General features: G+C 67.0%; 1 protein-coding gene across 5 annotated transcripts; it reads right to left on the reverse strand.

The window, feature by feature from the left end:
- Positions 1 to 2,472: 2,472 nt before the first annotated feature.
- ZBTB42 (zinc finger and BTB domain containing 42) lies at positions 2,473 to 11,250 on the reverse strand. 5 transcript variants are annotated; one of them, XM_060149066.1, is made up of 2 exons: positions 11,233 to 11,250; positions 2,473 to 5,918 (listed from the first exon to the last, which is right to left on the reverse strand). In XM_060149066.1, exon 2 carries the CDS (start codon positions 5,899 to 5,901, stop codon positions 4,630 to 4,632), a length of 1,272 nt encoding a protein of 423 aa, XP_060005049.1. In that variant the 5' UTR covers positions 5,902 to 5,918; positions 11,233 to 11,250; the 3' UTR covers positions 2,473 to 4,629. The 5 variants fall into 5 exon arrangements, with proteins under 5 accessions (XP_060005049.1, XP_060005109.1, XP_060005010.1 ...); XM_060149126.1 differs by lacking the exon at positions 11,233 to 11,250 and adding an exon at positions 8,409 to 8,565 and having other exon boundaries at positions 2,473 to 5,740; XM_060149027.1 differs by lacking the exon at positions 11,233 to 11,250 and adding an exon at positions 6,446 to 6,554.
- Between the last annotated feature and the right edge of the window lie 20 nt (positions 11,251 to 11,270).

The raw sequence follows: 11,270 nt of genomic DNA on the forward strand, positions 1-11,270 counted from the left end.
AGCGGGAGGGGAGGTATAGTGACCCTGACAATGACAATGGCCGTGCAGGGTCGGGCGTTGAGAAAGGAACCACGCGGCTGAGGTGGGAAGAGGAGTGCCAGGGGCCCAGCGGAAGCTGGGAAGTAGGGCTGGAGCCGTGTCCGAAGCCTGTGCATCTGTCCTCGGCTGTCTGAGGATGAACCTCCCTCAGCAGCGGGGATGAACCCAGGGAGGGGCGAGACCAGGTGTGGGGGAGCGGGCAGCTGGCTGAGCCCCCTGCGCGGGATGGAGGAAACTGGGGAGGGAGGCCTGAGGCTGGCCCGAGCTGCCCTGGCCTCTCCCTGCCTCAAAGCCGGTGGCTTCCCCGGAGCGCCCCGGCCGTCACAGCCCTGCGCCCGCTCGCACACGACCCCTCGCTCCGATGCCCCTGCAGCGGCGGCCCTCGGCCTGGAGCACCCATCTCTGCGTCCACCTGGAGCGTCCTGAGCGCTCACCCTGCCAGGGGGCCTTGGGGAGCCCCTCTTGCCCCGGAGTCCGACCCTCTGCACTCTCCGTGGGCTCCTCCGTACCGGGGGCCGCGTCCAGCACCGCCGGTGTTCCCGAAGTTTGTGCAAAGAGGGCCTGGCTTCGGGACTGCGGGCCAGCGGGCCCCTCCACGAGCCTCCCAGGGGCCAGGCTGGATGCCCTCCCCCCACCCCAGGAGCGGGGCAACAGCTTCAGGGGTGGGCGTGTCAGTGCGCAGAGCGCGAACGCGGCTGGCGCGGGGCTCTGAGAAGGCCTGGGCTGAGTCATGGGCCCAACTGGGAACATGACAGGGCCTCCCTGCAGGACAGTGGCTTAGGTCCGGGAGGGAGACTCCTAGGAGCCAGGCTGGGCCAGGGAGGGAAGGTGCCAGGTACAGCCTCCCAGAAGCAAGGCCTTGCACTTGGGTCAGGGCTGGGGAGGCCTCGAAGCTTGGCCCAGGAGCCAGCAGCCCTTCTGGCATCAGCCCAGCTCGGGCAACCTCTGGGGACCTCTAGGCAAGCAAGGTCCCCTCGCCCTGCCCTTGGGGTCTGTCTCAGCTCTTCCTGGAGGGTGTTTGGCCAGGACTAGGCCTGGGACATGCGTAAGGCCATCTGCCATCTGTCCCGGGCCTGGTGAGGGAGGCACGGCTCCCAGGAGGCTCAGGGAAGCACCCACTTCACGCCCCTCCATGAAGCCGCGGGGTGGGGGGTGGGGGGCCCTGGAACACCCGTACACACCTGCCCATCAGCCCGGGCACCAGCTGGGCTGGCTCGGGGATCCTGGAACCACCAAGGGGCCAGGCCCGCCCAGCCACCCAGCCAGCCTGACCGCCCGGCCCTCTCGACATCAAGCTGGGCTCCACGGGGTGGGGATGGGGGCGGCAGGCACACAGCCCCCTCCCAGGCCTGCCCACCTCTCGTGAGGACCCATCCCGCCCAGAGGGAGGGAGAGGCACAAATGAGGCGTGGAGGGAGGAGAGGGGAGGCGGAGGGGGAGGGGGAGGGCACAGGGTGGGCTTGGGGAGGGGAGGGGGGAGAGGGCACAGGGTGGGCTTGGGGAGGGGAGGGGGGAGAGGGCACAGGGTGGGCTTGGGGAGGGGAGGGGGGAGAGGGCACAGGGTGGGCTTGGGGAGGGGAGGGGGGAGAGGGCACAGGGTGGGCTTGGGGAGGGGAGGGGGGAGAGGGCACAGGGTGGGCTTGGGGAGGGGAGGGAGGGGAGAGGGCACAGGGTGGGCTTGGGGAGGGGAGGGGGGAGAGGGCACAGGGTGGGCTTGGGGAGGGGAGGGGGGAGAGGGCACAGGGTGGGCTTGGGGAGGGGAGGGGGGAGAGGGCACAGGGTGGGCTTGGGGAGGGGAGGGAGGGGAGAGGGCACAGGGTGGGCTTGGGGAGGGGAGGGGGGAGAGGGCACAGGGTGGGCTTGGGGAGGGGAGGGGGGTGGGAGAGGGCACAGGGTGGGCTTGGGGAGGGGAGGGGGGAGAGGGCACAGGGTGGGCTTGGGGAGGGGAGGGGGGTGGGAGAGGGCACAGGGTGGGCTTGGGGAGGGGAGGGAGGGGAGAGGGCACAGGGTGGGCTTGGGGAGGGGAGGGGGGTGGGAGAGGGCAGGGGAGCTGGGGCTGCCTCTGAATGCAGGGGGACAGGAAGACCCAGAACCACAGGACTGGGAGCCTCAGATCTGAGTCCCAGGGCCCGCGGGTGCTCAGAAGTCACCCCAAGCGAGAAGCCACGGGGCCTCTCACCAGGTCCCAAGCCGCACCCTGCTCCCCGGGACTCCCCTCCCCCAATTCAGGGTTAACGGGGTACAAATCTGGGGAGAGAGTGTCTGTCACCTGTCCACGCCCTGCCCCAGTCCACTCCACCCATGAGACACAGCAGGTAGCATCTGGGACGGGGCGCCCAGACTGCCCACCACCCCCACCTGGGTCCCCCGCAAGACCGGCAGTGCCCCCAATTCCCACACGCACTCCTGTCCCCAGGAATAATCACGGCCATCTCCACCTGGGGTGGGCTTTATTACCACTGTCACTGAGACGATGATGAGAACATGGGAAGACAGCACTGATTTCTAGACCTTCACGGCAGGCGGGCATGTGCACACAAAACCTCCCGCGGAACGCTAAGCATCAACAACTGTCCTCTGGGCACCCAGAGCCACCCCCCAGGGGCAGGACAGCAGTGACCGAGGGGCGGGAGGCTGGGCCGCCCAGGAGGACCCCACACAGCAGGCTCCACCCGAAGTGCATTTACACACGTCTGTGCTACACGATGGCACACGATTAGCGTCTTAAATATACTTGTGTGTGTGTGTACATCTATTTTATCTGAACCGCGGCAGCTATTAAATGTAAAACTGACCACTTCTCTGTACGTTAACTTCACAGTAACTGTTTGCAAAAGACAATGAATCCAGTGTTGATAACTCAGGGCAGGCTTCCTGCCCCAGGAAAATAAATTTCTTCCCCGGTGGAAACTCCTTGGGGAAAACCAGGCCCGACGCTCACCTCCCCGCTGCCTGCTGGGGTGGGTGCGCGGCTGCTGGTCCGGCTCAGGCCCCGCCTTTGCTGGACACAGGTGCCCACACAGGCAGACTCACACTCACACACACACACACACACACACACACACACACACGGAAATCCGATCATGAAGCACATCACGCCAAGCGTGAGGTCCCACCAGCCCTTCCAGAGGTGGGGGGGGCAGGACAGTCAGAAGCAGAGGTCCCCTTCCCCCAGCCCTCTCTCTGGTCCGCAGGCCAGTTGCCCACACACCGGGAGAGCCGAGGGCTTGCAGGGAGACGGTCCCCGCCTGTCCACCTGCTGCAAAGGCCAATGGTCTTCTCACTCCAGACCAGGCAAACAAATAAATACGACATCAAGTGTTGTCAGGGGCCGAGAAGATCACTTAAACTTGAACTCTGACCTCAGCGCCACTTCCAGTCACAGCAGAAAGAGCCCATGCAGTCTGGGGAAACCAGGAGCCCAGGTGGCTCTGCCACCTGCGGGACTCCCAGAAGCTGGGGCAGCCCTACCCCTGCCCACCCCCTTGGGTTCCAGCAGCGAGCCCTGCTGGGTGAGCAGGCAGGCAGGGCGGGGTGCTCCACACCGAGCACGAATGTGGTGGCCTTTTGCGTTTTAGGAGCTTCAGCCCAGAGGCCCCCCGCCGCCCCTCCTCGCGAGACGGCTGCTCTCACCCAGGCCCCGCCGTAGGGAAGGGAATCACTGCAAACATGGCTCCTGGTAAAGACAGCAGCCTTCGGCGCCCCTGCTCAGTGCTCTGGAAATGACCAGCAGCTCCAGGGAGACCCTGAGCAGGCGAAGTGACCTTCGAGGTCAGGCTTACCGCTGACCTGCGGTACTCAAGGCGGGCAGCTGCGTTCCCAGCCCCCTCAGTCCCGCCCTGGGGAGGCTCAGAGGCGCCCTGGATCCTGTGCTCAGGCAGGGGAGCGGCATGGCCCATCACCCACGGGCAGACATCTGGCAACCTCCGGGGCTCCTTCTGTATCTAGAGAGAATCGTTCCCAAGTCCCCACTTTCTCTGCCCTGTGATACGCTGCGGTCAGGGCCGAAAGCTCTGGAGGGCCGACCTGCCACCCCAGCGCCGGTAACGCGCAGCTTCTGCTGCCCTGGGGACCCTGCTGGGGCCTGCACCCCCGTCACACCAGCTGTGCCCGGCTGGCTCTCACTGTGCCCGGGGCCTCCCTCACAGGGGCTTCCACTGCCACCCACCAGGAGTAGCCGGTTCCATCAGAGCTCCCTGTCGGGGCCTCCCACCGGCAGCAGCTGTGAGTGTGCATCCGTCACCGAGCGTGGTGCCAGGCTCGCAGGGTACCCCTGAGCCTGCTGGGGAGCTGGTCAGGAAAGGCCCGGGTGGAGGGCCAACGGGCCTGCTCGAGCTGGGGACACTCCTCGGGACTGGCTGAGGGGACGGAGAGGAGGACGGTGTCTGGTCAGGGCACGGCCGGGAGCAGAAGTGAGTTGGCGGAGGCACAAGGCTGGAGAAGGGCTGTCCGTGGGGCTCCCAGTCGGCCCAAGTCGGAGGCCGCGCTCCTAGGGAAGCAGGGTTCTTTACCCCTGGCGGGCCCAGCCTCAGGGGCTTCACCTGCTGAGCTCCGGCCCCTCACACTCCATCCTCACGCCTGCAGCGAAGGTCACACCAGCAGGGACTTGACCAGGCCACAGTGGAACTTGCGGACGTGGCGGTAGAGGTCCCCCGACTGCGTGAAGCGGCGCTCGCACCAGCGGCAGGCGTGGGGTTTCTCGCGCGTGTGCACCACGGCGTGGCGGCTCAGGTTATGCGAGTACTGGAAGCTCTTGCCGCACTGCACACACGTGTAGGGCTTCTCGCCCGAGTGCGTGCGCTCGTGCCTCTTCAGCGTGTAAGTGCAGGAGAAGGTCTTCCTGCAGAGCGGGCAGGTGGGCGCTGCGCCGTCGGGCGAGAGCCGGGCGCGGCCGCCGTCCCGCTCGCGGAAGTGGGCGCTGAGGTGCAGCTGCAGCACGTGGGCGCTGGGGAACAGCTTGCCACACAGCGGGCAGAGGCAGAGGCGCCCGGCCGGCCGCAGCACATCCTCGATCGCCCCCCGCTCTGCCTCCAGCTCCAGTTCCCCACTGCCCACTTCGCTGACCGGCAGCGGCTCCAAGCCTCCGGCCAGGCGCGGGGCTGCAGGAACACAGGGCGGCTGCAGGGGGCTGTGGGGGCACCGAGGGCTTCTGCTGTCCCCTTGCTCGGACAGTGAGTCTGACTCGTCCTTCACGATCGGCTGGGCCCCTGGCTGCATCTGGCTGCAAGGGGGTGTCTGGAGGACGCAGGGTGGGTGGATTGGCTCCCGCCTCGGGCCAGGCTTCAGCGACAGGTCCAGGGCCCGGTCTGACTCTCCAGGAGCCTGCCAGGGGGGAGGCCCCCGGGCCAGTGGAGGGCGCGTGGCCTTGACCCCAGCGGGAGGGAGCCTGGCCTTCTGGGCGGCTGGACAGAGTGCAGGGGACCAGGCAGACAAGGGGCCTGGGGGCTGGCCAGGCAGCTCTGCCCCAGGGGCAGGCGTCTCCAGGGGCAGTGCGCGCTCCTTCTCCCGCAGCCTGTTCTTGCAGACCTTGACGATGTCGTACATGTGCAGGTAGCTGGCCGCAGCCAGGACGTCCTCGATGGGCAGGCTGCGCAGGTCCAGGCGGCCCTCGTACATGAAGTCCAGCAGACGGCCGAAGGCGGGCGCCGTGACGATGTCGCCGTTGAGCCGCACCGTGTCGCGGCTGCCCGCGGGCCGGTCCCTGTAGAAGAGATGGAAGTAGACGCTGCACGCGGCCAGCACGGCGCGGTGGGCCGGGAAGCGCGCGTCGCCCACCAGCACGGTGCAGTCGCACAGGAAGCCCAGCTCACGCTGCTGCTTCAGGCGGCCCAGCAGCCGCCCGCCGTGCTCCGGGAACTCCATGCCGCCGCGGTCATCACCTGGGCACAAACGGGACTCCCGTGAGCGCGCCTGGAGACGCCGCGGCCGCCGCTCACCCCCAGTCGCCCGACCAGCCCCCAGCCCTTCCCGGGTGCGGGCAGCGCGGGGAGAGGGGCGCGGGGCTCCGCGCGCAACTGCGCGCCTGGAGCCGCCCTGGGCACCTGCCCGGAGCAGGAAAAACTCGATCGAAAGTAAACAGGAGCCGCTCCGCCGCGGGGGCGGGTCCCGGGACGCGGGCGGAGGGGGCCGGAGTCGCGCGAACCTGCGCGCGTCCCCGCCAGGAGTGCCCCTCCCCGCCAGGGCGCCTCTGAACTTCACTCCCGGGCGGCCGCCTGCCGCGTCCCCCGACGCCAGAGTCGCCGCGCCACCGCCACCCCCGGCCCGCGCCCCCGCGCCGCCTCCAGCTGCTGCCCGGCCCGCCAGATGCAGCCGCCGCCGCCGTGGGCCCCATTTATGGCAGCGCGGCCGCGGGGAGCGGGCCGGCGGGCGGGGCGGGCAGAGCCGGGCGCCCGCCCCCCGCGCTCACCTCCGCCGCCCCGAGCTTCTCTCCGGCCGCTGCCCGCGCCGCACGCCCTCCCCGGTGCCGCCCCGGCGCGCGCGGAGCTGCGGGCAGCGCGCCCCGGCGGGGAGGGCGCGGGGACGGGGAGGGCGCCGGGCGGGGCGCGCTCCAACTTGGCTGGCCGGGCAGCACCCGCCGCTCGCCCCGCCCCGGAGAGAGCGAAACTCGGGGCGGGGGCTGGAGGGGGCGGGCCGAGGCGACTTCCCGGAGCGGCGGAACCGCTGAGGTCACCCACGCCACCCCTTCCCTGTCCGCCCCGCCCGGCCGGGCCCCGCGCGCCGCCATCTGGGGCGCTGGGGTGGGAGGGGACGCGGGGCGCGGCGCGGGGGGGCGGGAGGGGGCTCTCTCGCGATACTTGCCGTCTCGTCCTCAGGGTACCCCCCCCCCGCATGGGGTCCCAACTGCGCCCGTCTGTTAAGGGACCCCTTCCGAGGACCGGCTCCTCTCCCGGCCAGCGCTGAAGCAAATCACCCGAAGGCACAGACGGGACACGGCCTCCTGCCACCTCGCGGGGCGCCTGCCCTGGGATGGAGCAGGGAGGAGTGGGGGGGTCGTAAATATGGAAAAGCTGACACCCCCTTTTCGTTGAAAGCCTCGTTTTGAATTCAGGTTAATTTAGCTGGGACCCTCTTCCAAACAGCCGGGTTCTCGACCTTGGAGTCTTGCACAGAGAACTCTCATCTTGTCAGCCCACCCAGCAAAGCGTCTGCTGGGAGCCAGGCGCTGAGTGGTGTACTGGGAAAGCATTGGGGGCTGGGCACGTCCCAGAAAAAGTGATGGGGGTGAGGGGACCATCGCGGTGATGGAGACAGAGGAATGTGCACCCCGACCCCAGAGCCAGCGGGAAAGCGTTCAGGGAGAGGAGACGCCTTGGAGGGGCTGGGTTGGCGCCCCCCGGGGCTTGGCGATTCAGGCGCAAGGGCACCGTGAAGGTGTGAGGGGACACCCAGATCTGCTGCGTGAAGGAAAGAGCCCGAGAAAAATAGAAGTGACTTTGGAGAGGTTGGGGCCCCTGGGACGGGGTGTGCTGTTGGTGGGGGTCTTTTCCCAGCCACCCTGCGCAGAGCAGGACTGAGGCACTGCGGACCATTGCTCAGCTCTTCACAGCAATCCTGCTAGTCAGGTACTCTGATTATGACACCTGTTTAGGTGGAGGTTCGCTAAGGTCCCCAGGGCCACGCAGCAGGCAGTGAGTTGTTGAACCAGGATTCAGAGCTGGCAGTGTCCTCAATTCTCACCTGCACAGCCCAGCAGCCGGGGAGGAGTAGAAAGGGGGCCTTGACCAGAAGTGGGCGTGGTGTTGGGGGAGGGGCTGGATTACAAAGGCCGGGACCCCACTGGCCAGGTATGCCAGGGCAGAGGAAGCGGCAAGAGGTGTGGGGAGCCCTCCAGTCAAGCTCCTGCAAGGCTGGGACCCCTGGGAGGAGGGGGTTCCCGGCTGTGAGGTGGGGTGGGAGCCCCCAGGGATCCTATTCAAACCCTGGTGGGCTGGGAGCCTGAGGCGTGGCCAGAGGCCCCAGGGCCCACCGCAGTTAGGACCAAAAGTCTGAGGGAAGGAAAGCCACGTTCTTATACTAAAATACTGTTCCTTATCTACCTGAAATTCAAACTTGACCGGACAGCTTGCATTTTTATTTCCTAGGTTCGGCAGTCTCAGCTTGGAACCCTGGACTCACACTGTGCTCAGAGCCACAGAGACTGCCCTGGCTCCCACGGCCCAGGCGCTCTGGGGGTCCCTTCCTGAGGAGGGCCAACCTCCTCCCCCACACCCACGCCCCCCCACCCCAGCGGGGGGAGCTGATTTCAAGTCAGCTCAGAGTGAACCTGGAGGGGACTGCCTCCTGGGGTCTTGCCTGCATCAGAGCCCTGCCCCTGCCCCCTCCCAGCCTTGGGCATGACCCTTAACCTCTTCAAACCTTAATATTCTCACCTGCAGAATGGGTAGATTAACTGCGGGGCCTGGCACACAGCAAGACTCCAGGCCCTTTCACGGCCAGTCCTCAGGTTCCACACTTTTCTCCCCGGAGAGCCCTTCCCGGCTCCTCCCCAGTCCTGTCTCTGCACCAGCATCACCCCCTGGGAGTGGTCCTTCCTGATCACCCCCGCTCAGGTCCCCCCAAACCCACAATCTCCTCTGTGGCCTTAGCCTTCTCCAGAGTGCTCCCCATGTCAATGTGACCTTGGCACCCCCCACTCCCCGCTGTATCCTTGCTGCTAAGAAGTTGGCGTGGCACAAAGTGCGGGTGCCGTTGTGTCTCTTGAGTGAAAGCGGGGCAGAGGCATCTGTGCAGGATGTCCACGGGTGCTGCCAACCTAATCCCGGCTGCTCCGTCGTGCCCACCTCCCCAGCCAGGCGAGGAGTGAGGCCCTGGGGCGGGCAGGGTGTCCTGGCCTGCCCTGCTTGGCTGGTGGGACAGAGGGCTCCTTGGGGCCCTGACAGAGGTTGTGGGGCATGGACAGGGATCGCAGCAGCAGCAGCAGGGGACGCTGCCAGCAAGAGGCTGGGGTTGTGCTGGGTAGGGATGGCTAAAGGAGGAGAAACCTCACTGGGAGGAGGGGATGGGGGAGAGAGGCCCCTGCCTTTTTCTGGTCGGAGGGTCTTAAGTCTTCCTGGAGTTAAGTCTTCCTTAAGGCCCAGGAGGGGCCGTCCCCGGCAGCCCTGAGATGGCACTCGGCAGCGAGCAGCCCCCGGCTCCCAGATCCCCTCTTTGGCCTGGTACGGTCTCGGGTACCAGGATGACAGGAGGCTGTCGCAGTGGTGCGGGCACAGCTTCCCTGAACGCAGCCAGCCAGGCGGCCATCTGGCCCGGGAGCTGCCTGGAGGCCCCGCCCTGCAGCTGCTGCTGAGACTAGGCAGCCCGGGGCTCCGGCCCCTGAGTCCTGCCCGATGGCCGGCAGCTGCGGAAGGTGACAGGGCCGGAGGACCCTGTGCTCTAGGAGGGGGCAGGTGGCCTTCCTCCCCAGGGGCCGGTGCAGCAGTTTTTGTTGCAAACATCTGTCTAAGGGGCTCCTCCGCGGCCTGAGCCTCAGCCAGGGTGGCCGGTGGGTCTGGGTCCTCTCCTTGACATTCTGTCTGGGGGGGCAGGCAGGAGGTGTTCTAGAGAGGGACTCTGCTTTACCTCCGGAGGCCAGAGGAGGGCGCTGGCCCTGCCCGAAGAGATGCCCCAGCCACAGGGCAGGTTCACGTAGGCGCTGCACGGAATGGAGTGTGGGGCTCACCGCAGGTCACGGGCCCTTGGTGGGCGCACCAGGCAGGGAGGCCTCCTGGAGATGGGCCAGCGGTGAGGAAGCCTGGAGGTTTTGCACCACCGTGATGACACCTCTGGCCAAGATGCTGTCTTCAAATGGCCAGCAGGCCCGAGGACAGCCTGGGGAGTCGCCACGTTATCCACGAGAGGGCGCCCTCCCGGGGCCCCCAGTGGCCCTCGGGGCCACCGGGCCTCCTCTGCCTTCTCCTCAGCGTTGCCAGCGCAGGATGGGTGGTGGGTGCGGAAACCCCTCCTGGGAGAACGGTGGGTGGGTGGGATGGCCCCAGAAGGGGGTGAGCGACGGCCAGGTGCCCCAGCAGCACGCGCCAGTCGGGCCTCTCCCCTGGCCCCTGGAGGCGGGGCCTGGGGGTGCACATTCAGAGCTCACGCAGCTGGCTGGGGTGGGAGGGCGGGGTGCCAAGGGGAGAGGCCCAGAACTGGGTGTCCATCCCCGGAGGAGCGAGTGTCCCCCCGAGCAGGGGAGGCAGTCCTTCCCTCAGGAGCGGCCTTCTCTCGGTCAGCCCCAAGAGGAAGGGACGGCGGAGCCCCAGTGCCGGCTGCGGACGCTGTCCTGGGTGCTCAGCTGCTCCTATCTCTGACCCAGATGAAGTGTCTATACCCCCCAGGCTGAACTCTGACCCTGGACGAGGAACAAAAATGTCCTCCTCCCCCCAAATACATACCAACCCCAGAAAGGTAGCCCACAAGTCTTCCTTTTACAAACGGCTTACCATCAACTTGGAGGCCTCAGGGTTGGGGGGAGGGGCAGCTGTTGGAGAAACTTGCGATCAACAGGGCCCAGGGAGGGGTCAGGGTGGGGAGTTGTCTGCAGTGTCCTGCTGGCCCCTTAGCTGTCCCCCAGTGGACCGTGAGTGCCTGGGGCCCAACCAGACATTAGGGAGGATCCTGGGCTGCCTCAGCCGTGACCGCTCTTCTCTGGAGTCTGCCCCCTCCAGCAGCCCGTCTGGGTGTCTGTGCCCGACTCGGGGCGGCCACTCCAGGCCAGGGGTGCTGGATGAAGCGGTGCCAGTTGGACGCCCCTCCACTGGCCCCTGTGGCCCTCTTCTCCCTCTGTCACCACATGAAGTCCCCGTCCACTTTCGTAGCTGCCAGGTGTCAGTATTTTCCTTTTGGGGAAGGCGAGCTCCCGGCAGACCCCAACCAGGGAGCAGGCCTCGCACTGCCGGTCACTCCAGGGCGAGACCCACAGTAGGCCTTCGGCACACAGACAGATGACCGATCGCCCACCTTCCAGCCAGCCTCCTGCACGACCCCCAGGGGACCTGCACTAGTTAGGGTCCTTGGATTGGGTCTTTAGGACCATCCCGGGCCCTGCAGCCCTCAGCTCCCGAGCTTCAACTACCCACTTGGGGCACATTCTAAAAGTCACACTAACCTACACCCCAACCCCACCCCCGCCCGACGGAGGCAGAAGCCCAGGATTCGTCCCAGACCGGCCCTTTTAACAGAGTCGGGGCAGTACTGGGCCGAGAAGTGCGGGCTCACCGGACAAACTGGGAAACCAAGGCCAGAGAGGACGTGGC

Source organism: Lagenorhynchus albirostris, chromosome 1 (assembly GCF_949774975.1).
Source record: "Lagenorhynchus albirostris chromosome 1, mLagAlb1.1, whole genome shotgun sequence".
Lineage (NCBI taxonomy): Eukaryota > Metazoa > Chordata > Mammalia > Artiodactyla > Delphinidae > Lagenorhynchus > Lagenorhynchus albirostris.

Excerpts from the sequence above, each read along its gene's own strand:
- ZBTB42 (XM_060149066.1), bottom strand. The coding sequence starts at position 5,901 with ATGGAGTTCCCGGAGCACGGCGGGCGGCTGCTGGGCCGCCTGAAGCAG.